This window comes from Amblyomma mixtum, chromosome 7, assembly GCF_055824585.1.
Source record: "Amblyomma mixtum isolate Tamu chromosome 7, ASM5582458v1, whole genome shotgun sequence".
In the NCBI taxonomy this organism is placed as follows: Eukaryota; Metazoa; Arthropoda; class Arachnida; order Ixodida; family Ixodidae; genus Amblyomma; species Amblyomma mixtum.
This window is the reverse complement of record NC_143018.1, coordinates 5,129,899-5,155,172: the sequence shown is the minus strand read 5'-3', so window position 1 is coordinate 5,155,172 and position 25,274 is coordinate 5,129,899. Positions and strand designations below refer to the sequence as shown.

The window sequence follows — 25,274 nt, the reverse complement described above, 5'->3', positions numbered from 1 at the left end:
GCATATCAAGAGGTGCCACATGCTATCACGGGTAAGTCGCCACTCGAGCTTGTGTATGGAAAGGTGCCTGTCGGAATACTGGTTATACTGCAAAAGATGTGGTCAGGAGACTGGGTCTTGCTGACTCGGTGGCAGTGCTGGCAGCAGACCATCTCGAGAAATTACGAAAGGACCTAGAGGGAGCCAGTGAGAAAACCGCTAGAAGCAGCGATCTAGCTAGCACAGCACGCTTATGTGGTTGAGGACAACTGTTAAACAAGTTGCGTCTGGGAACCAGGTCCTTTGGCTGGAGAAGGCGGTGAGAATATAATGGCGCATAGGAAAGATCCAGTAACAGTGGTTGCGAAGATGCGGCCATAAAGCTATGTGATGGTATCGCCAAACGGCAGTCTAAGCACAAATACGCCTATATGGAAATAAAAAGGGAGTAAGCTGTCCTCTAGCCTCCTCTGTCTTCCCTTTTATAAAAGAGTGTGCCAGATGAGTGCTTACTCCCATTTTACGCCTTTCTGTTTAGGGTGAATAAGCTTAGGCCATACTTCTAAACGCTAAAGTCAACGATATGTCACGACAGGTCACCAACAACAGGATTTACTGATTGGCTAGCTTAGCGACAACCAAAGCATATCCAATTCCACCGCGAATAGCCAGCTAGCACACGGGTGCATTTTGTGTTTCTCCTGCATCGAAACGCGGCCGTTAAGAACTAATGTAATCTTTCTGTGGTGCGGACACGCAAGAGAGGATTTTACACAGGTCAGAACCAGCTGAATAGTGTAAAATCAAGGGTGTAATAGATGTTTTAAAAGCTGAAACAGCACAATGCAAAACTTTGGTAATGTCTAATTCTGGACGAAGGACAGCACAGAGTAGAAACAAAAGAAGACCACGAGGCAAAAATATTGAAACACACACAGAAGAATTGATATGTGATGTATAAGGTTGCTCAAAATTGTTAATAAATTGTACAGTATTAGAACAAACGCATAAAAAAAGTATGAGAAGTAGAGGTCTCTCAATTTAGCCTGCATTTAAATGCTACTTTAGGCGTGTAACATGGGCTGTTGGACTTAAAACAGATTCAACTGTCCAATGTCTGAGCTTATAGGAGTCATGAGTCATCCAAGTCCTGTTGCGGCCTGGGTTCGCGGGAGGTTTGGCGTTCGTGGCGTCGGTGGGGGGGGGGGGGGGGGGGGGGCAAAGAGTGCTTGCCGGCAAATATGAAGTTGTTGCAAAACGTTGAGCCCTTGCGTCAGGTGTATTAGGTACGTGCAGCAAATTTTGAAGACTGCAGCACAGTTCTGTGGGAGGTGTTAGGTTCGACATGCCCCCGCTCCCCCTCCACCATGCGATGCAGGCAAGTCTGAGTGAGTGTACGTGTTCACGTGCACTCATGAGTAGCAAGTTGCCTGCTGCCCGGTTGAGAGAAACTGCTGTTATGTTTGTGAAGACACCAATGCGTTATTGAAGCCAAGGGCACCTTGTGGAGCTAGAAGTGGATCGCAGCTGTGGCAAACGCTATGTAAAAGAAGCGCAAATTCTTCAAAAATAAAAAAAGAAAAATACAGGCCCGGACTGCCATGCAACCACATAACCTCGGTTTTGTTATTTTCTCACCTTTTGGCGTGCGTTTTCCTTGTGCCGCGCTCACAGGCCTTATATATTTATTGTATCACATTTCCCTAATGGCAGTCTTGTTTTTCTTTGCCTTTTCACCAATGTGCGCGCCGCCACTGCATGTAGTACCACAGAACTTCACAGAGGTGATATAGTTGTACTGGTGTCAGACAGGCAAATTAAGTATGACTGACTGCCAGTGGGTGCATTTCATCTCATGAAGTGTCTCTGTGGCGAGACATGGTGCTACACTTAGAAGAAGTAATAAGGGAGTAATTACTCATTGACGTCCACCCGAGCGCAGGCATATGGCTACTCCACCTTGGGGGATTCCCCTAAACATTTGGTCAACACTGTTCCCACTTCGAGTTATTGATCAATTCGCTCTCGTCCTACCATAAACTTGCCGTCCCGGTTAGCTCATTTGCTAGAGCGACTGCTCCGGTGAAGCGGTGGTCCCGGGTTCAAACCCCGGACCAGGACAAATTTTTCTTTAACTACAAAATTTCTGAGAAAGCTGTATAGCTTTCCTTTGTAGCCGTATGGCTGCGCTTGGGTGGACGTCAATGAGTAATTGCTCCCTTATTAAAAATCTACTCCACCTTGGGGGATTCCCCTAAACATTCGGTCAACTTAGAAGTGGTGCCATTCGAAACATACTTTTTCCAGCAACGTACTATGCATGTGCAAATTTCCCTCCACTATTTTTATAAAGCAACGCAGCAGTGCCTGTCTACTACGACAGGCACTGGGCAGAGAAACGCTGAACTTCGAGATTATACAGTTGTTGCTGTGCAAGCATTTTTTGAGCCCGCGCAGAGGTGCAGCGACTTTCCACCCTGACCTACCTCAAAACTCAAAAAAGGCATGGTCTGGTTCATTAGCGTTCTTGAGTCAAAGATTAAGCGGATTAAACTGAGTGTTGGCAGCAGGTAGGTGTGTCCACAGATGGTGAGCGCAACTGTTCCCCCAAAGTAAATTACGCCGGCGTTACAGAATAATTTTCGCCGCACAGGAAAGCTGACTGTTCACGCGTGTACCGTGTAAGAAATGTTTCAACTTTCAGCCGAGTGGAGAGATCTCGTCGAACTTACTGCGAGGCTGTCATTTTTGCAGCCAGTTTCAGTGAAAATTGTGTGACATTGCACGAATGACTCTGAATTCAAGTGTCACTAGTTTAAAATGACAGTTTGGCCGTGTGACAGAGTATTATGGTCACCAAAATTTAAGAGCTTCGATTAATTTTGATACGCTGATGTGGAAGCGAATTGGATTTGTGCGAGTGGTTAGGCGTGTGAAAGGAGTTTCGAGGGAATGAAGATTTCTTTAGCACTGCAATTATTGGCAGTGCCAGTCTTATACAAAACATAAATAGGGGGATATTAGGGAAAATAGTAAATGGAATTAAAACCTTCCACGTATTAATTCGCTGTCCCTCCCCCTAAAAAAAATCTGTCTTCGTATTCGTGTGACAAGTCAATCTATTACCCCTCATCAAGTAAACAGCGCCACGTATGAAGTTAATGATAGTTAAGTGCGCATGATATTCAGTGCTATTATATTCCTCTCCATAGACTGACGTAGTACACATGTTGCTCGTCAGCAGCAATGAGCTTAGGCGGGTGACCACGCGCACTTAGCTTGGTATCAATGTTACTTGGCCGACAATGGCATACCTTTCTCTGGTTTGACCAGGTAATATTTGCTGTTCATTTAAGTGCTGGGCATGATGTGAATTCTCCAACGTTTCCGCAGTTTTCTGGGGCAAACTTTTCTCACTGTTGTGACGTGCACATGCGTAATAGCCGTAAAGCTTAACAGTAATAAACAATATATAAATGCCTTATAGAAGAAAAAACTCAACTTGATCATGCAGATGGAGGGCATAAAATAGCCTGTTCAAACTGCTGACGGCGATGTACAATCGCTGGGTGGCTGCATTCAGTTGTATGTACGGCAGCAACCTGTTCGTTGTGGTTTGACAGGGAACTTAACGCCATTGTCGCGGTGTTTAAGACGCCGTGCGGCAAAGAATCTGCCGTAGACCGACAGGATGTCGTGATCCAGCATTACGCACTGGATATAAACAATTATCGTCTTTATTGGAGTGTCAGAGGCAGACAAGTAAATAGGAGTGCCCTAAAACCTCGAAATAAACAACAACCACGAGGAATGTCGGTGGCACGTGCACACGTAAGGACGTGAGCGGGCGTCCACTCTTGGTTCACCCCATAGAGATGACCGCCAAGAGGTCCGAACTACTTCCTCAGGCGGCTTCCTTAATGCACACTCTGACTGAAGCTTCAGGTTGGCCTTCTCATTGCCTACTACCTCGATAGTAGCTACAGTTCCGCTTTCTTGAGGAAGCGACACTCCGGTTTGGACTTCACTCTGTAATCTCAGTTGCAGGCCGGAACGGGCTGTTCCACAACCAAGCTCTGACCTGTGGAGCTAGCTACCTCTTCTGTGGTTGCCAATGAATCAGACTTGTTATTCTTCCACCCGGCCTCTCCGGGGGTAAGCTCCACTGGTTCCCTGACACTCCCCAAATGCTGAACTTCAGCAAGCTTCCTCAGAAGGATTGCTTTCTCTTACAAATGCTCTTTCGGCCTCTTCCTCTCTTTTTTCATTCTCTCTCTTCTTCTCGTTTCCTTTGCCTCTTTCTCAGCGGCTTCTCTAGCGCACTGTCTTTCTCTCCCTCTTTCTTTTGCAGCCCTCTCTCTTTCCTGGTCGACCCATTCCCGCAGTTCGGCTCCAGACATCCTCCTCAGGATGCCAACTTCCACTATCTCCTTCAAGCTCATATCTAAAAGAATGCAGCGCGAAAAGACAAGGACGAACGAAGAAGTGGACAGGACTGGCGCTGACTACCAACACATTTATTCCGAAAAATGAGCGGCTTTTATAATGCCATCCAAGACCCATGCGACCAGATAAAGCAGCAGGCGTGGGAACACTATCATCGGTAACCAAGGCAACGGATATCGGCGTGTCGTGGCGGCATGACGCAAGCTTCAGGCCTTCAGGCAGAACTACAAATTCTGTCGAAAAATTCACTGTCCACAGTTCAGTGCTTCCATTGGTGACGGAAACCATGTCATGAGGAACCAAGATGTTTTTCATGCAGTTCAAATGGTTCGGCTCCACATTCGTATCAAACACGTCGAGAGTGGTATCGGGGCAGGAAACTGGTACACATACAGCTGAAGAAGGAGGCACGACAGTACCTCGGATAACGCAGAACACACTCTCTCCACTGTATGAGCCTTCCACAAGGCCAGTGGTGGAACATTTGCCGACGCTGAGCTCACCGGTGTGACAGTCGACGCTAGTGCCACACATCTGCAAAAAGTCGAGGCCAAGAATAACGTCGTGCGTCAACCGGGCAAGCACTGCCATTTCCATGCTAAACACTTCACCACTCAAGGAAACCTTAACACTACACACCCCAACTGCTGGCAATAGTTCGCCACTCGCACCACGAAACTGGACATTTTGGTCCCATCGAAACAAAACTTTACGTCCAAGGAGACACTTAAACGCAACACTCATAACTGAAACAGTAGCACCGGTATCCACTAAAGCTATCACAGGTACATCATCCACTAGCACATGCACTTTGTTCCCTAACATAACTACAGGCAGGGGTACCGCTTCCGGCGGCAGACTTCTAGCGGCCTCACCCCCATCGGTCGCACCGACTAGTTTTCCGGCGGAGGCAGGAGGAGTGGCATTGGGGTGATGGAGATCAACGAGTGCTGAAAGCTGGAGGCGGTGTCACACTTCCATCCAATGCCGGCAAACGATTCCGCACTTGTGCAGGCCATGGGTTGCCGGAATCAGGCGGGTAGGATGGGTACCGAGAAGAAATGGGTTGGTAATCCGGCTGCGGAGGATAGGGAGAGGAGCCGTGACAGGATGGTTGTCGGTGGGGACAAAATCGGGAGATGTGACTGGGTTGACCGCAGCGGCAACACACAAGAGAGGGACCGGGAGCAGGCTGCGCCGGCAAGTAGTCATCATACAAAGGAGCAGGCCGAAAATTCTCGTCGTATGTGGCCAGCGTAGGCTGGTAAAAGCGAGACCGGTGCTCTGGGGGTGATCACAATATGTTGCTCGGCCGCAGCCCTCACGGTACCCGGTGATCCTCAAAGTCCGCTGTGTTAATGGTGGCTGGCGGAGTAGGGCGTGAGATACACAGGAGGGAGCGCTGAGGAATTTCGAGTGAGTTCCAGCGACCTGGTCAACTCTTCGCGAACGATCTGGTGGATTATGGAGGCCAGATCATATGACGATAGTGTGTCTAGAGCTGCCACCATCGTCACCCCGGCCAAACGTCTAAATTTTGGTGTGATGTGACGCATTTTCAATGTCTCAAACATGCAGCAGTGCTGGACGACGTCGGACACGGACTCAAGACTTTCTTTTCCGATAAGAAAATTTAGACATCTCCGGCGAATCCTTTAAGTAAATGGCCAACTTTGTCCTCCTCTGTCATGACACGAGAGACAACCTTGCATAACTTCACGATTTCCTCAATGTACTTTGCACATGTTTCACCGGGAAGCTGAGCCCTTTGCGCAAGCGGTTGTTCAGCCCGTTTCATCGCGACTGAGTCACTGAAGCACTTCTTGAGCTCCTCTACAAAGCGGTCCCATGTTGTGAGAGAATCCCCGTGGTTGTCATACCACGTTAGGGCCGTGTCGGTTAGGGAAAACACGACACTAGCAAGCCGGGCGGAGGAGTTCCACTTGTAGCGACTCACCCGTGGGTACTGGGTGAGCCATTCATCAACGTCGTCGCTGGATGAGCCTGCGAACAACTGTGGCTCCTGGTAATGCTGCCATGAACTGCTGGGCACAGACCTCGGAGCGTCGCCGTCCAGGGGCAACATGGGCACAGAAGGCGGCAGACCAACAATGCGACGACTGCGGTGAATGTGAAGCTGGAGATCAGTCTTCCGAGGAATGTGTATACCCGGCACCTTCCACCAGGATGTTACGACCAAGGGTGTATTCAGACCACGACGGGCGACTGAGAACCAGCTGGGTCCACTTGCCGAGCATAAGACACATCCTTGTTCTCCTCATCTTCTTAGTAGTCAGCGATGCCGACCAAATAGAATAGGCATCACCTCTTCATTCATGGGCGTCACATTATATTAAGGGAGTAATTAATCGCCGACGTCTACCCAAGTGCAGCCATACAGCTGCAAAAGAAAGCTATACAGCTCACACAATGCAATACCCTCTCTTGTGCAGAAGCTGTTACAGGCAGCTCCTCGCCCGTGTAAACTTGTCACATAACGAAGTAACCCACCCGCTGCTGTGGCTCAATGTTTGAGCATTCGGCTAGTCAATCTGAGGGTGCAAGGGTTCCCATGGAGGCGTAATGCACCGTGCGATGTCAGCGAACATTACAGAACCCCGGACAGTCGAAATTAATGCAGAGCCATCCCCTAAGGAGCCCCTTTTTTTTTTCCTTCACACCTCCCCTCAAAGTGCAGTTGGGGTGTCCACTGAGAAATGAGGTAGTTACTTTCCTCAAAAACCAAATTTCATTTTTTGTGCACAGGCTCTGTGCACGCAATGGTCGGTGGCAGAAGGTGAGGGTGTTGAGAATTTTTTCACGAGCTATCCGTGCCCACAAGCCCTCCAAACCCCCTGCGAAAGGTAATGAAACAACAATATAGAAAAATAAAACAGCCTAGCTGACAGTGTTAACCTGCAAGGGTGCTGCAGCGAACACCAATTTATTTCCTACTATACACAACACCAGGGGATCAGTTGTAGGGATTCCGCATGTTGTAGCCATCCATGGTAGCAGGCTCGGCATACTTCTGCTCGCGCTCGCCATTCTTGAACTGTCTCTCCCGTTCCTTTTGCATCAGCTGCACTCGCATCCGCTGTGAAAAAGACAGTGGGGTGAGGCAGAATGGCAATTTCTCTGTGCACACTGTCAGCCCCTAGGGCTACTCTCAAACACTGCACACTTTAACCTGCATTTGAAGCAGCACTTACTCAACTGATATGATGTAAAAACGTGTCGGGGCAAGCAGTAGTGCCACCAAAAGAAAAAAAATTGGAGGGGAAACTTAAGCTCCGCATTAAGGGTATGACGTGATAGTGTAGTGGGTTAATTCCCATATATACAGAATGTCATTCCCTACTTTACCTTAATAGATCCTTAGGAGCCCTCATACCCCTCCTAGCTCAGCGGTTAAGCAATGCGCCACTGCCCTGCAATGGTAGGTGCTTCCAGAGGTGGGCCTTGTGTGGCCTAGGTTGATCTCCCTGAGTGACCAATTATTAATTTAACTGCCACCAGCCACAGTGGGCAGTTTGTTCACTATCCGGTGGGCAGGTTTTGATAATGCTGCGGGGTCACGTGACCTAGGTGGCCCATCTACTTCCTAGGCTGCTCTCCGGGCACCACCTGCGAGAGTCATACGCTCATGACTTTTTGCTCGCAACGCCGACATCATATTTTCTGGATAATGAGACCTTCAACGCTATCGCATTAATATGACCAAAAAGGAAACATTTTGTAATCGCAGCTCAAGCAGATCATGCTGCCGGCACACAGTAACTTTACCACTGAGCACAAAACAGAGACAACGAGGATTCACACAAAGCAAACACAGCAGGCAGAGCTCAACATTCATTCTGCATGGCAGTCTTTCAAAGAAAACGACAACCTCAGTGCCAATATAATTAAAGCGGTGCATTGCTTAGCTCAGCCAATCTACTCAAAACTGTTCAGGCTGAAAACATTCCGTTGTGAACTTTCTGGCGTGCTCTATACTCTGCAATGCAATGCAAAGAAAGACGCAGTGCTGTGACCAGAGTAACAAACATGAATATGGCTACGGAGAAACGACACAACAAAACTGCTGTTAGGTTCAGTCCTCTTCAGTAAAGTCTTCAGCCTTCAAAGGTCACAAAGGTAGATGAAGACTTCAGCATGCCTCTGAGCATGCCTCTGTTTATGGTGATTTGTGTGTATGCATCCATGTACACAACACCAATCAGAGCTGAGAATAAATGAAATGTGCTTGCCTACATAGTCTTGTCTGTGTACAGACAAGAACTTTACAGGACGTGGCTTCAAGGAAAAGAAATTATTTCAGCATGGCCAGGCAAAGTAGGTCAATTTGAAGTATAGAAGCAGAAGCACGAACATGTGTGCTCCATCCATTAGAACAAATACCAACTGAATGCCTAGCGAGGCAATGCAAGAATGAATTCTTTTCCGCAATCCGTAAACCTTTTACTCATGACGGTCATGGCCACAAAATTATAGAGTATGCTTCAACTCCAAACTCTTCTTATGCTTTGCAGAGTGAACATTAGGAGGTACTTAATTGTAAGGGCCGCTGGTGCGCTCCCATATAACCCCAACAAACCTTCACACTTTTTTCTATAAGAACAAACGCTGAAGCGCGCTCCCCATTATTTTGGCTGTATCTATACTGGCTGTTCCACACTTAAGAGGGAAACTGGGAGCATGTGGCCACTGCGCTTCGTGAAGCGCTGCCGCCGACAGTGAGGGAGAATCGGCAGCAAAGACGCAAAACAAGTGTGGCCGGCTGCTCTTTCCGCGCATGCGACTTAAAGCGCCAATTCTTGCTGCCTCTCGCCGGCAGCGGTAGTTGAACCGCGGCAGCCACGTGCTCCTGGTTTCCCTCTAAGTAAAGTAAAGTTTACAGACAAGCGCAAGTTTTGAGTTTTTAATATATTACGTGCTACTTCAGAGCGCACTGCAAACGGGAAGCAGTGGGGTGCAGACAACTTGTCTGCTCCACTGCCGTGAACAAAAGTGGTGACAAAACATGTTAAAAGGACAGGTAAAACATGCAGGTGTACACACAACTTCATCAAATATTTGTTCTTAGTAGGAATAGATTCCGTGGCTTTTTCTGTCTATGTTGATGTCTAACTGGCAGCAAAAGATGCACTGGTTGCCGAGAAGATTGCATTAAAGACTTTCCCTGCCACCCAATTCAAGCTCGCGACATCTACACTGAAAAGGAATCCATGAGCAACATTGTGAACAGAATGGTAGCGTAGGCCAGCCCCAGTGATCCATGCCCAAAAAACTGTGTTGATGCATGCAGTTTACTTTGCGAAATCTACCAGTGATGGCGACACCTATCGGTGGAGATCAGTCACCACCATCATCAATTTGTCTTCAGTGTCCTTTCTAATGAAATAAGCTGCAATGCTGCGCGATTTGGCGTCATCTTTCTTGCACTGCAGTGCTAAAACGGGGGCTAGTTGGTTTTGATTTTTGGTGTGACTGTGTTGTAAAGTAGCACGCTTAGCAATGATTTCTTGCACTCTTCTTTTACACTTGTTTGGTAGAAGTGCAACAAAGAACTTTAGTTGCAGAAGCTTCCATCAGTAAGCACAATGAATGGCATACTTGCATAGTATACATGCACAGAGTTTGTGGGATTTTACTTTGTGCACTTCCAGGACTTTAGTGTTTTAAGAAGGCCAGAATGAGCACTTATTTTAAACTGCATGATGCACTCGCATCTTTACGAACTATCAGCCAGCCTCCTGAAATAGTGAGCAAGCATATTTATGTTCTTGCAGCATGGATACGGCTGTCACAGGCTCTCCCACATGAAAGAGCAATCAACATCATTTGAGCGAGGGATGACCTTGTTGATCAGGAGAAGTCTCTTGGAAGGAGTTCTAGGCCACATTTCACGCCAAACTGTGCAAGAAAAAGAGCACACGAGGTTCATAGGCTGATTCGAATCAACATTGTGTGTATGTCTACCCACTTCTGAATGCCTTCCGTTGCCACACTTACTCTGGCTGAAACAGATGGTTGTGTTCCAGTATGCACTTCATTATATTGCAATGCATATATGCTTGCTTTATGTCCCGCAGCAGCTCAAAGGCACTAACTAGCCCCCACCTCACGCAAATTCTTAGGTTCTAAAGTGCCTACTTTCACGAGTGAAAGCAGAGCTTTTGATGACTGCCTTTTACAGCCTCCATATGTACCTAAAGCACCGGAATGAGGCCTAGTTTGATAACCAGGCTGCCTTTCACCTCATTTTCATAGATAGACAAGTAGATAAAGCACATGTTCATCATGAAATGGTATTCTCCCGTTCGAATCAGATGTTTTCACTCTGTTCTCTGACACTGAAATGGAAAAAAAAAAGGTGCAACGTACGGGGTGGTTTATTTTATTCAATACAGAAGAACCAAAAGAGAGGAATGAGAGTTGATTGAAATAGGTTAAGCAGGATAATAAAACTTCGGTACAGTAAAGTCGTGCTTTGAAGCAGTGAAAAATGTTTCATCTCTATTGAAATGAAACAAAACTCCCTACACATAGCTCCTGTCGACCCGCTATGGGAAAGACGCTGCCACTGACCAGTACTAACGCTCATTTCGACCCGCCAGGCACTTGCGGGCGACACCTGTGACCACAGCAAGGGACACAGGTAGGTCGGCTTCAAATTGCCGGGGTACTCGCCTGCTTGAAACCGAACATGCACTCTTTGAAGTCCTCGTCCTCTGCCTTGCACTTCTCAGGAGCCCTGTTCAAACCGTAGGCCTCCTTGCAGAGGGCTAACTGCATGGACAACTTGTGGCACTTGCGGTAGCCTTCCGTCTCGACTGAGGACGACACCAAGTCCGTGAACGGTGTGCGGAACATCGTGGCAGCTGCTTGTATCTCGGCTTCACACAAACCTGCAAAGTCGAACGGGCGACGTTGCTGCTCACCCCGCACCAATATGGCTAAAATCAGGGGCCCTTTTAAAGAAACCCAGCAAAAACCCGACCTTGCAATGCGCTCTGGCAGCAGACTCTGGCAGACTGTCCGGTGGACAATACAGCTTGCTGGATTGGCTATATTTGGATTGTACAGCCGCCCAAAGAACTGGACTAAAGTCACTTCTGGACTGCAGAAGTCCCTTTAGGCCCCTAGTGGAGATCGGTGGATTTGAGCCATACTCGTAGAAAGATTCGACAAATTGAATGCTTACAATAAAAAAAAACGCCTGAAAAAATATTTGATTGTCTAGGTCTATTTGTCTATTTGCTCAACTTTAGCCGAAACTGTTTACGACCTCTTCTGCTCAACGCGCAGTCGCGCACTACTTCAAACGGTCGTGCGTTTGACTTGTGCAGTACCTCTAGCCGGCTGATCGTCGCGTTCGCTCGGCGCGCATTCGCTTTGCCTTTCTTTCTCGGCGGTGTTCTGGCCGAGTTTTTCAGAATAGTAAACTTAACCACAGGCTTTCGGCGATGATCTCGCCTGCGAAATCAGACAGTCAGCGGTGCGTCACTCCCTCTGCATTCTACGCCACCACTCTGAATGGCTGTATAAAGCGACCTCGCTCGCCGACAGCGAGTCCGTTGAAGCGGTCCCCACCACGGCCTGAGACAGCCGCCACCGGCAGCGTCACCGACGAGCCTGGTGAGCGTCTCACACTGTTTCAACCGTCCTTACACTTGCAACCGCCTTGGGCGATTTTGTGAGAGGCTGCGCGCGAGGCGCGGTCGATAACAGTGCTCGCTCCTTCGTTTGTTTACGTCGCTTATTCCCACGCCGCGCGCGCGCGCCGAGCAGCAGGGCGCTCATTAACAGTTGCGTGAACTTTGTGCTCCCCGCGATTCCGTAGGTACCCCAGGCGACGGAAGTGTAACTTTCGACGAGTGCCCACGCGTGTTACTGAAGCGGCTTACCGAAGAAGAGATTTTTACCGCAACAGGTTACTGCGCCTCGCAGTATAACGGGTCAGCCTTCAAGCAAGGTAAGAAATAATTTCGAGGCCCTGTAGCGGCGTCATTTTGCATCATGCGTATCGACAGTTCGCATCTGCTAGCATCCTAGTGGCCGCACCCGCGGTTCGAACCGCCGAGCGTTCAGGCAAATATTCAACAGGTGTCGGGCTGGTTATCCGACACCTTCCGACAGTATTCACAGTAGCACATCCTCTCATCATGTCTAACGACACACGTAAGCGCTTTTTCCCGAGAAAATCAAAAAGAAACAGTAACGGAACCGGGGGTGAAAGATGCGTAATTGTGCGTCTTTGAAAGGAGTTAGTTCTCTTAATCTATTAAAATCTCGGAGAAAGTGACCTCTTGTTTTCTTTAATCATTGGAAAGTAGTAATATACAGAATCGGTGCTCGTTCCAGTATCTCTTGAACTCGAAATGAAGGATTGTTTTATCTGCCTTTGATTGTTTTATATGTTGAGTACAGACACCATAACAGCTATGTACTGGTATGTTTAACATTTCCAGGAGTAGGTTTGTGAGTAATGATAATGATGAGGGGAGGCCATCTGACACCTTATTTCATAGATTATGCATTAGCTACATTTCCAATAGCCGAAGAAATGTGAACTGGTGTAAAGAATGAAGATGGAAGCATTGAGACATAGTTGAGACAACAAGTAGTTTAATGTATAAAAAAAAAAAATGCTTGTGACTACAACTGTAATACACATACACACAAAAATAATAAATACAGAGGGTGACAGCTAGAAAGATCAGATGTAAGAAAAAGTGCTGGGAAGTAGACGAAGAGAATAAAGTGTGTGCACTGACCCTTTCATAAAGGCAAACTCTTCATCAATGACTGACAGGGATGGCTTGCTGACACTCTTTGACCTTCTGTCATTGATAAAAAAAAAAAAAAACTCTTCTGTGATTTCTGTTGCTGTTCAAACTTTCGATGAATCCTGCCAGCCTTGGCAGTGCAAAAATGTGTTGCCACCGTATCCATTTTTGCCTGCTCATTATGCCTCCTTGCCCTGTCATTATAACAGTGGCCTGTTTTGTTCTCGTTTTTTGGGCCAGTTCGCATTTCTTCAACTATATCTGGTAATGACCAACTAGCTGGTCACACATCTACTGGATTGTATGCTTGATTTTTGTAAAGTTTTAGATGGCAGGGGGGATAGATAGATGTTATATGCCTAGACTTCAAAGGAACTTTCGATAAAGTTATCACAGAAAACTTCTAATTAAGATAAAAACAATATTGGAACATGACTGCATAGCTACATGGGTAGAGGGCTTTCTCAGCAATTGCACAGTGTGTTGGCATTGGAGGATAAGCAGTAAGATTTTTGCAAAGTTAGGTGTGCCACAGGGGTTAATTGACTCTATCCAGTATTCACGAGTAAAAGTAAGGCTGTTCACAGACAACAGCACCATCTATAACGAAATCATAGCTGCTGATGTCCAAGTTCAGCTAAATGATTATTTATTCTGAATAGAAGATTTGTGTACTCAGTGGCAGGTGTCCTTGAGCCTGCATAAGACAGTTTGCGTGATAACTACTCACAAGTGTGGGCTGCTGAATTATGCATATTCTTTGCAACGTAGCCCGCTTCCTCATGTAACTACTTATACTTCAATCCTTGGCTAGTCAAAACACGTTGATAACACTGTCACGAAAAGAAATAAAAGATTAGGCTATATCAGACGCATTGTGAAATATTGTTGCACGCTGAAATATTGTTGCACGCGGAAATATTGTTGCACGCGGAAATATTGTTGCACGCTGAAACAATGCTGCACGCTGAAATATTGCTGCACGCTGAAATATTGCTGCATGAAGAAATATTGCTGCATGCTGTTGTGATAGTCTGATGATTAACTTTCTGTTGCAGAGTATGAGGTGGAAGATGTCCTGGCTATTAAGAAGGAAAAGGTGCGTGAAACTTGCCTGTTTTGGTGACAGCTCTTGTAGTTAGTACTGTGAAGAATGTTTTCACAGTGAAGCCTGTGGTTGAAAATACTCTGCTATCACTGCTGCAAATCCGCCTTTTCTGCAGGATGTGGCACCCTCTCTGCTGCACAAAAAACTCAAAAGAAATGCACACGGGTGCTGTTGTGCCCACTACAGGCGCGGTCCACTTATGCGATGCGCCAACTGCGTATGTGCAGCTATTGCTTGCACATGATTCCATTCTCTGATAGTACATTACCCAAACTTCCAGTTTTAGCAGAGTCACCTAGGAGCGATAGGGGCAATTTATGACACTGGACCTGAACACAAACGAAAGCATTCGTTCCTGTCTGTTCTGTGGCTCTTTTGGATGTGCAAGGTAGCAGTTGGAATCCCCTCGCCAGCATTTCCCAGTCTCTTCCTTTTTTGCACCAAGAACTAGCAGCTTGCAAATCCTTCGCAATCTCTCTTATGTATGTGTTACCTTTTAGGTCAGACTCTCAGATGCTTTGAGCCGTATAAAAAGCGGTAAGACTAGCTGAGAGGCGGAAGTTTGTGGTGCACTGTGCCCTTGAAAGAATGGAATTGCTCATCGCTGTGCATGAGCTGCACGTGTGTGTGACACATGCAGGTGGTTTGTTTTCAAGCAGTGGAGCATGGCAGGAGAGGAGAGCTGCTCATGAGCAGAATGACCGTGAAAAGGGCATATTGGGAGTGTGTGCACTCATATTCGTTGTGTGTGACTATTTGAAATTTCCCAGCCGTGGCAGTCTCATTTCGATGGAGGTGAAATGCTGGAGGCCCGTGTACTGTGAGATGTCAGTGCTCGTTGTAGAACACCAAGTGGTGAAAACTATCCACTACGGCGTCTCTCATAGCCTGATTCGTTTTGGGATGTTAAACCTTATAAATCCATTTGAAAAATTTAAATTGTTTGTGAATAGTTGTTACTATTTTGTTTGCACTGCACTTTGCTGTTTTTAAGTACCATAGCCTTTCAAATTTTAGAAAACGTGATACGTGGAAGGAACTACGCTCATGTCATCTTTCTATGATGAGGTGGTAAGGCAATGCATGCATTGTCGGCACCTTGCAGAAGCGCATCTCTGTTTACCTTATTGCTGCGATCTGACCTGTGAGCAGAAACTATCTGAAAAATTGTAAACAACTTATTTATTGTTATCTGATCAGAGTTAAAAAATTCTCACTTGTAAATGAGCTCAGCAGAGTGCTCTGCTACCGACTCCACACGTCTTGCCAGTTTGGTGCTCTCGGGTGCTTTGTTCCCATGCTCGATTCAGTTTCCCACCAATCACATGGGAAACCTTGCTTAGTACAGCTCGAGGCACCAGCTTCCAATGCCGCAGAGTGTTACAGCGATAGCTGTTAGGGCTACCCTGAACACTTTGCTGGGGTTAGCTTAGCACAGCTCGAGGCACCAGCTTCCAATGCCGCAGAGTGTTGCAGCGATAGCTGTTAGGGCTACCCTGAACACTTTGCTGGGGTAGCGTAGCACAGCTCAAGGCACCAGCTTCCAAAGCCGCAGAGCGTTACAGCGATAGCTGTTAGGGCTACCCTGAACACTTTGCTGGGGTAGCTTTGCACAGCTCGAGGCACCAGTTTCCAATGCGCCGCAGAGTGTTACAGCGATAGCTATTAGGGCTACCCTCAACACTTTGCTGGGGTAGCTTAGCACAGCTCGAGGCACCAGTTTCCAATGCCGCAGAGTGTTACAGCGATAGCTGTTAGGGCTACCCTGAACACTTTGCTGGGGTAGCTTAGCACAACTCGAGGCACCAGGTTCCAAAGCTGCAGAGTGTTACAGCGATAGCTATTAGGGCTACCCTCAACACTTTGCTGGGGTAGCTTAGCACAGCTCGAGGCACCAGCTTCCAAAGCCGCAGAGTGTTACAGCGATAGCTGTTAGGGCTACCCTGAAAAGTTTGCTGGGGTAGCTTAGCACAGCTCGAGGCACCAGCTTCGAAAGCCGCAGAGTGTTACAGCGATAGCTGTTAGGGCTACCCTGAACACTTTGCTGGGGTAGCTTAGCACAGTTCGAGGCACCAGCTTCCAATGCCGCAGAGTGTTAATGATAGCTGTTAGGGCTACCCTGAACACTTTTCTGGGGTAGCTTAGCACAGCTCGAGGCACCAGATTCCAAAGCCGCAGAATGTTACAGCGATAGCTATTTCGGCTACCCTGAAAACTTTGCTGGGGTAGCTTAGCACAGCTCGAGGCACCAGCTTCCAATGCCGCAGTGTTACGGCGATAGCTGTTAGGGCTACCCTGAAAAGTTTGCTGGGGTAGCTTCGCACAGCTCGAGGCACCAGCTTCGAAAGCCGCAGAGTGTTACAGCGATAACTGTTAGGACTACCCTGAACACTTTGCTGGGGTAGCTTAGCACAGCTCGAGGCAGCAGCTTCCAAAGCCGCAGAGTGTTACAGCGATAGCTGTTAGGGCTACCTTGAAAACTTTGCTGGGGTAGCTTAGCACAACTCGAGGCACCAGGTTCCAAAGCTGCAGAGTGTTACAGCGATAGCTGTTAGGGCTACCCTGAACACTTTGCTGGTATAGCTTAGCACAGCTCGAGGCACCAGCTTCCAAAGCCACTGAGCGTACGCATCTGCGTAGCGGTTATAGAGAAAGGCATTGTAGCAGTCTCACAGTGGTTGGACACCTGCCATGAAGGAGAGGATTAAGAAAGTGGTGAAAAGCGCTGACATTAAAACAAAAAGCTGCAGATGTCTTTGCTAGCTCTCATTGAATTTCATGATTTATGCAACAAACGCAAACATTGTCTATCTTTATATGTAGAAATTGCCCTCTGTAGATTTGCGGGATAAAACAGTGCATGACAAAAACCAAAGCCAACAGTTGCTGCAGACCCTGCTCAGTGTTGGCTATGTTTTGCAGCTTGGTTTCTCTTTTGGTCACAGTCACTCAGACAGCACCAGAAGCGTCATTTCAGGAAGGCAGTGTGGCGACTTGTTGAATGATGTTTGTACAAAATGCTGTGATTCGTGTTAATATTCTTCAATATCATGCTACTTTCACTCACCGCACTCTGCGCCTGGAAATGTAGTACAGCATGTCGCTGCTAAGGGTGGCGTTTTGCACTGACATCACCTTTGTAGCACCATCAGTGGAGAAACCCGATAATGGGTCACGGATTAGCTCAGAACTTTTTTTATTCACGCACTTGACACTTTATTATCTTGGAGGAGAAAGTGCAATTTCTTAAGGCAGGAAAGGTGTAGGAGCACGTGTAACTGCTTTTTGAAGTTGCACGATGCAATTTGCTGACCGAAGTCAATTTATTTGGAAGTATGCATGCATTTCTGATGAAGCCTAAAATTTTAACTAAAGGATTTAGTCTTGTGTTGAAAAGAATATACAAGCTTTGCCAAAAAAATTTGGCCGATGGTTACCACGACTATGTAATGCCACGCTCTGCAACACCAGTATGCGGGACGTCTGTTGTGTCTTGGCTATTGCGGCACGGAAGTGCACTTTTGTCACCTTTTGGTTTTGCCACAGCGCTTGCGGTTCTGAACTTGCTGTATAGAAGGGCTACATTCATGTTGAGTGCACAGAACACGAGGTGAGACTCGTCGTCTGTGCTTGTCTTGGCTTTCTGCCGGTCATCTGGTTTGCACTGTTTTAATTATGAGACTCCCCTCACTCTTGACTATGCTTGTCCTGTTGCTTTCTTATTATTTCAATGGCATTTGCCCATTGACTTCAGAACAGCGTTCCACGAGAAAGCGCTGCACCTTTTGTGACGGGCAAGTAATAATTATTAGCTGCGAGGAAAGGAAAGAAAGACAGAGGAGCTGTCTCGCTTCTTGGTCCTGAGGGTAGGGAAGAAATAATGAGTGAGGCACTGTGATGGACAGCTCCGGAATAATTTCAACCACTTGTGCTTCTTTAATGTGCACCCCATGTGGTCGAAGTTATACCGGAAGCCTCCACAAGGAGCGCCTCTTGTCACTAGGCAGGACTGTAGCTTAGGAAGCCTTGAGGAGTATTGCCACATATACTTCGTTTTTACGGAATTTTCTCTGTTTTTGGTAAAAATTGCGTGCTTGCTCGGGTGGCCTTAACCTGTCAGGTGATGTGGTACTGTTTGCAGATAGCCAAAGCTAGCTGCAACTCCTCTCTGATGTCTGTGGGAAGGAAGTAGCAAACATTGCATTTGAATTCAGTGTTGAAAAATCGGGTGTTATGGTATAAAAACAACAACAGGACTAGAACAGTATCAGTACTGGGACGTGAAAAACCACGCATAGAGAAGTACAAGTATCTGGATGGCTGGTTTATGGGTTTTAACGTCCCGAAGCGACTCAGGCTATGAGGGATGCTTCAGTGAAGCTCTCCGGAAATTTTGGCCACCTGGGGTTCTTTAACGTGCGCTGACATCGCACAGTACACGGACCTTTAGAATTTCGCCTCCATTGAAATTTGACTGCCGCGGCCAGGATCGAGCCCACGCCTTTCAGGTCTGAAGCCGAGCGCCATAACCACCGAGCCACTGTGGCGGCGAAGTACAAATACCTGGGGGGGCTCTTAATGAAGAAATAAAGTATTTAAAGACCTATGAAGAGCATCTCAAGGCAAAAGGAAGGACGAATGTGACTATAGTGAAGAATGGAGCACTGTGGGGATACAATAGATATGAAGCATACGAGGACTGTGGGAGGGTGTAATGATTCTGGGACCGACTTTTGTGAACGCGGTACTGTGTTTAAAATCGGATGTTGTTCAAAGACTAGAGATCGACTAAAGAACAGTTCAGTTCAGTTTATTACATCAAAGGCCCCGTTTTTTTTTTGTGGGGGGGGGGGTATTACATAAGGGGTGGCATTTTATTGAAATGGGCAAACAAACAGCGAAAATTATTTAGCATTGAAGGTGGTTGGTTACACGTTCTTGAAAAGTAGGTGATGAAGCAATGTTGACGATGTCGGGGGGTAGGCCATTCCAGTCCGTTGCTGCTCGAAAAAAGAATGAAGAAGAAAAGGTGATAGTGTGCGATGGCAGCCAGGCAGCTTGTAGGGGATGACTAATGCAGTGAGATATGTGTGCTGTGGCTGTGGTATATGGTGACCGATTGAGTGCAGAATGAAATAATTTGTGACAAAGGGTGAGTAAAGCAAAGATACTGTGCAAAAAGAAAAACACGGACATGAAGACGACTAGGACGGGCGCAGACTCTCGACTGGGTTTATTCAGAAGAATAGATATTTATGTCGTCATGTCTGCCAAAACATTTACTGCATGCGTGCTAGAAACCTGCTTTCTTTCTGATACTACTTTATCAAGGTGTCGTTGACGCAGTCATTCTTTTTGTTCTTAATGAAAAAAGTCTCAGCAAGCTGGCGTGCCATCAGGTCGCCACTAGGCCTCAAAATTTTGGTTCTTCCCAGCAGAGGCAGGCGTGGATTATCGCAGGTAGTCGAAGGGCATGGGCCGCAGTGCAACAGCAAATTGGACCCTTTTCCAGTCCTTATCGAAAGCCGGCGATTTGAAAATCTTGATCCTGTAGATACCCTGTTGATGTCAAAAAGTTGCCTTTTTTCTAGTGGCTTGTCTTGGATGCTCCTGTGCCTGTGGCATGTTAAAAGTTTTAATTATCAGGTGGAATCCCTAGGCTCACAATGTCATTGTAGAGCACTTCAGGCCGTTTGCATTCAAAAACAAAATTGGCCATAGTAGGCAATCGTATTGACAATATGCCATGTGCCTGTACAGTTGAAGGTTTAGACCATGATAATAGCTATGTATCAAGTTTTGTGTCAATAATTTTTTAAAAAGTCTACATCTATTCTTAATGATGTAGTCAAGTCTTGAACAAACTCTCCTAGCGAAACTTGTTTCACCATGATTATTGAAATATGTTTTGTAAGGAGAACTTTGAGCAGTGCCTGGCTCAGTGAAAAAAAACCTGATGGGCTCATTGCTAGTGAAAGTTAAAAGAGCATAGTTTTGAAGGTTTGATTGCAGCTTCTTCTCGTTTTCCAGGATCGAACACTGTTCTTCATCAAATGGAAGAACTGGAGCAGTAGGTTCAACTCGTGGGAGACTGAAGAGAGCGTGCAGAATTGCATGTCCTTAGTTCTAGACTGCTGCATTCGGACTAACTCCAGGTTTGTAGATTCCTCTTCTTTGATACCTCCCGCGCTGTTCATTTCTTTTTTCTCCTACCAAGAAGGTAAATCTTGTGAGGTCTTGCGTGAGCCCACGGTGCTGCTTCTGCTGCGGGGCTGCATGGCTCTGTTGTATGTGTGTGTGCAGGTTAATTGTAGAAGCTGTTTGAATTTTTGCAGTAATAGCAGTAATATTTGCTCAGTAGTGTGAAATGCCTTGCAAGTAGGAGTGTCTGAATATTTTAAATCTTGGATTAGCGAATCGAATGTTCTGTTCGATTTGTTAAACTAATCAAATAGTGAATGTTCGAAATCACTTTAAACAAATCAAATTTATTCTCAAGTTTTCGAGTAATTGTCACCAAGTTCAAATAAGGCTCGTTGTAGTCTTCATTGACGAATAGTATTTCGAAGAAAGGCCCACTCCGATGCCATTTAGCATGCTACCGTGGTCGATCTGCGTGGGATGGAAGGTTCAATGCAGTCCATTCAAGTTGCAGTGTTCCCAATACTCATACGCGGCCTTAAGATTGGGCGGCACAGAAGAGCTCTGGCAGAAACCCTGCTTTGATGCCCAGTCTTGTAAGCCATAATTCTTGTGTAATGTAGGACGTCTTCCAAGGCACTGTGTCGAGAAACGGCTAGCGGTACAGTCCCGGTACAGACCAGAGGCAGTGATCAGTCCAGCACAAGCACGAGCATTGGCACGATTTTCACTTGTCGTCGTCTTCTTCCTTAAGCGCCAGCCGTCGATGGTTTGGGAGCCGAAGGCCTGTCTTACAACTGCCCCCGGGCGAAAAGGCACCATCCTGGCGGCCTAGGGCGATGTGACGACGGCGGGGTCGCAGTATGGTTTGAGGCGGTCGGTGTGGACTATTTCACGGTCTCGGCGACGATGATCAGTGGATGGAGTAAGGGGTTCGATGAGGCAATAGACGGCGGATATCTGCTTAAAAATGCGGTAGGGGCCCTGGTACTTGCTGAGAAGTTTGGAGGAAAGGCTGGGACTTGAGGAAGGCACCCACAGCCAGACCAAAGAGTCAGGAGGATAAGTGGGAAGAAGTGCAGAGGGATCACGGGTGCTTTTTTGCTGCTGCTGGGCTTGCGAAGTGAAAGACCTGGCAAGCTGGCGGCATTCTTCGGCATAAGTGGTAGCTTGAGAAAGAGTCGTAAATTCAGAAGCATCAGGGCGGTATGGGAAAATGGCATCCATTGTGCAAGAAGGCTCACGGCTGTAGAGGAGAAAGTATGGAGAGAATCCGGTGGTGGCTTGAGCAGCGGAATTATAAGCATAGGTGACGAAAGGTAGAATGCGGTCCCAGTTGCAGTGATCGGAAGCTACATACATGGCCAGCATGTCGCCGAGGTTGTGGTTAAAACGCTCAACCATTCCATTTGTTTGCGGATGGTAGGCAGAGGTGGTGCGGTGAACTATGTTGCATTCCTGAAGGAGAGCTTCTACAACTTCAGATAGGAAGGCCGGTCCTCTATCACTCAGCAAATCTTTGGGAGCACCATGGTGAAGAATGATTCGATGGAGGATGAAGGATGCAATGTCGTGGGCTGTACCAGATGGTAAAGGCGACGTTTTGGCGTAGCGGGTAAGATGATCGATGGCAGATGATCCAGCGGTTGCCGGTTAATGTGCTGGGAAGAGGGCAGTAGAGGCCAATGGCAACACGCTCGAAGGACTGCGCTGGGCAAGGTAGCGGTTGCATAGGAGCGGCGAGGTGGGTTTTTGCGGCGTTGGCATGCGATGCAGGACTGAATGAAGTGGCGAACATTGCGGTACATCCCATGCCAGTAGTACCGACGTCGTAGACGGGTGAAGGTTTTCTAAAGCCGGCATGGGCACATTTGGGATGGGCACATTTGGGATCATCGTGGTAGAAAGAGCAAATGAAGGAGCGCAGATAGGTCGGCATGACAAGTAGCCACTTGCGACCATCCTGAAGGTAGTTCCGGCGGTAAAGAAGCTCGTCTCTGATGGCGAAATGGTGGAACTGACGACGGAGAGCACGAGAAGGAGGTCGAGACAACTGGCCAGATAAGAAATCCAAGAGGCAAGCGATCCACGGGTCTCTGCGTTGCTCGGAAGCCATATCAGCGGACTCAAACATCAAAGAATGCAGGGCGGATATAGAAGGCACTGCCTCAGATGGCAGAGGGGAACGTGAGAGGGCATCAGCATCGGCATGTTTACGGCTGGAATGATAGACAACGTGAATGTCGTACTCATGGAGTCGCAGAGCCCAGCGCGCCAGTCGACCAGAAAGATCTTTCAAAGAGGACAACCAGCAGAGGGCGTGGTGATCGGTGACATCAAAAGAGCACCCGTACAAGTAGGGGCGAAATTTGATGATCGCCCAAAGGATGGCTAAACACTCCTTCTCGGTGACAGATTAGTTGGCTTCAGCTTTTTTGAGTGTCCGGCTGATGTAAGCGACAGCGTATTTGTGAAAGCCAGGCTTGTGCTGAGCGAGTACTGCACCGAGGCCGATGCCGCTGGCATCAGTGTGAAGTTCCATCGGGGAATGAGGGTCGAAATGACACAGAATTGGCGGAGTGGTCAGAAGGCGGCGGAGTGTCGTAAAGGCTTCATCACAGGCTGGCGACCAGGCCAAAAGGTAGTGGCCAGAGAGGAGCTTGGTCAGAGGGTCGGTGATAGTGGCGAAAATGCGGACAAATCGGCGTAAGTAGGAGCAGAGGCTGACGAAGCTGCGGAGGTCTTTTACAGAAGTGGGTTTCGGAAATTCTGCGACAGTTCGCAACTTGGCCGGGTCCGGAAGAACGCCATCCTTTGACACAGCATGTCCGAGAATGGTGAACTGCCGAGCTCCGAAGCGGCACTTTTTTAAATTGAGTTGGAGGCCAGCGTTGGCCAGGCAGCGAAGAACAGTCTCAAGGTGCTGGAGGTGAGACGAAAAATCCGGGTAAAAGATCACAATGTCGTCTAGGTAACAAAGGCATATGTGCCATTGAAGCCCGCGGAGGAGGCTGTCCTTCATGCGCCCGAATGTAGGGGGGGGGGGGGGGGGGGGGGGCATTGCAAAGGCCAAAGGATATGACATTAAAGTCATAGAGCTCAACGTGTGTGACGAATGCAGTTTTTGGGCGAACGGCCTCTGCCACTGGCACCTGCCAGTAACCAGAGTGCAAATCCAATGAAGAGAACTCGGCGCCCTGCAGGCTATCGAGGGCATCATCTATACGAGGGAGAGGGTGAACATCTTTGCATGTAATCTTGTTCAGACTACGGTAGGTGACCGGATGGAACCGTCTTTTTTCTTGACCAGGACCACGGGCGATGCCCACGGGCTGTGCGACGGCTGTATCATGTGGCGCTTGAGCATGTTGGTCACTTGTTCGTCAGTGATGCGGCACTCAGCAGCTGACACGTGGTACGGACGTTGGTGCAAAGGGGCATGGGTGCCAGTGTCAATACAGTGGGTAATGGTGGTTGCGCGGCCCAATGAAGTTTGCTGGTAGTCAAACGAAGCTGTAAAACGGTGCAGGATGGCGACAAGTTGGGCTCATTGGGTAGACGTCAGTCCGTCGTCTTTCACGCTGTTTTTCAGTAAGGTTATGTGGGTAGAGGTAGTAATGACTACCCGAACCTCAGTCTTCTGCCTCTGAAGAGGTCGTACAGGTATTCTAAGGAAAAGTGTAGAGTGAGGAGACCAAATGTATCGGCACAGAATTTTCCCACGGCTGTGCCCAGAAAAGACAAATGAGTGCACATTCGCCTATGAAGCACAGCTGCCAGAAAGGGGTGGTTAATGGTTTTGAAAAATAAAAAACCCTGGAACAATTTGGTGGACAGAAAGTGCACGAGGACTCCATTAAAGGTGCAGTGAAGAGGAATCTGAACTCGTCTTTTTGCCGTGGGAACTCGATCTACATGTTCCGAGCATCCTTAGAAACTTCGACTTATTGCCCTGTGTGGCCGATTTCCCTAATTAAATCGTATTAACGTCCGGCTCCCGCCTTTTTTTTTTTTTAATTCTCCCCGTACAGTGGGAGTAGTCGACCAATGCGCGGAGTGCCTTTCAGCCAGCTCCGTGGAGGCTTTGCTTTCGCTTTATTTTGTTTTTTAGGTTTCTGTGAATAAATAGTTTCATTCGCAGATAATATAGCCGCAAAATAAGCCCGCAGAAATAAAAATGCGCGGACTATTTGCTACTACGGATTACTACGTATTACTCCGCCGATGGCAGAGCGGCAAGCCTCCACGGAGCTGACTGAAAGGCACTCCACACGTTGGTCGACTCTGCCCACCATAGGGGGAGAATTAAAAAAGAAAAGGCGGGAGCCGGACATTAATCCGATTTAATTACGGAAATCGGCCACACAGGGCAATAAATTGAAGTTTCTAGGAATGCTCGGAATGTGTAGATTGAGTTCCCGCGGCAAAAAGACAAGTTCAGATTCCTCTTCACTGCACCTTTCAGGAAGCAAAAAAATTCTGTCGACGTATAGGCTCCCTTTGATAGCGCCCAGAAAAGCCGCAAAAATTCTATGTAGCGCGTGTATCTTCTTCGCACAGTGCAGCTCTTGCAGCAGTGTTGCATCGCAACGTCGCAATGAAGATGTTGCAAATCTGTGTCCGTGCAGACACGAAGTGCTGCCAACACATCCCAGCATGCTTTTTTTTATATCATGCCCTTTTTATGAGAACAAAAGAGGGTGACGTCATCAGCATTAGCCAAAATCTTGATTTTACACTGTACTATAGAGAAGCCGCAATTAGCTGCGTTTTTTAAGATACTGAGCTACAGGTGCTCGAGATATATG

The 25,274-nt window shown here is 47.5% G+C and overlaps 2 protein-coding genes across 3 annotated transcripts in view; one reads left to right on the top strand and one right to left on the bottom strand.

The window, feature by feature from the left end:
• Window positions 1-7,336: 7,336 nt before the first annotated feature.
• Window positions 7,337-11,515, bottom strand: LOC149334834 (NADH dehydrogenase [ubiquinone] iron-sulfur protein 5-like). Its single transcript, XM_089551462.1, has 3 exons — window positions 11,429-11,515; window positions 11,119-11,336; window positions 7,337-7,522 (listed from the first exon to the last, which is right to left on the bottom strand). The coding sequence occupies exons 2-3, from the start codon at window positions 11,299-11,301 to the stop codon at window positions 7,400-7,402; spliced, it is 306 nt and encodes a 101-aa protein (XP_089407588.1). The 5' UTR covers window positions 11,302-11,336; window positions 11,429-11,515; the 3' UTR covers window positions 7,337-7,399.
• A 234-nt stretch (window positions 11,516-11,749) lies between these two features.
• The window catches only part of LOC149334832 (histone-lysine N-methyltransferase SUV39H2-like), a 63,926-nt gene continuing 50,401 nt past the window's right edge, over window positions 11,750-25,274 (top strand). The window contains exons 1-4 of one of the 2 annotated variants that reach the window (XM_089551451.1): window positions 11,750-12,066; window positions 12,272-12,403; window positions 14,276-14,316; window positions 20,356-20,480. In XM_089551451.1, the coding sequence (XP_089407577.1) occupies window positions 11,895-12,066; window positions 12,272-12,403; window positions 14,276-14,316; window positions 20,356-20,480 (470 nt within the window). In that variant the 5' untranslated portion in view covers window positions 11,750-11,894. The remainder of the gene's footprint in view (window positions 12,067-12,271; window positions 12,404-14,275; window positions 14,317-20,355; window positions 20,481-25,274) is intronic. The other variant, XM_089551452.1, reaches the window with a different exon arrangement.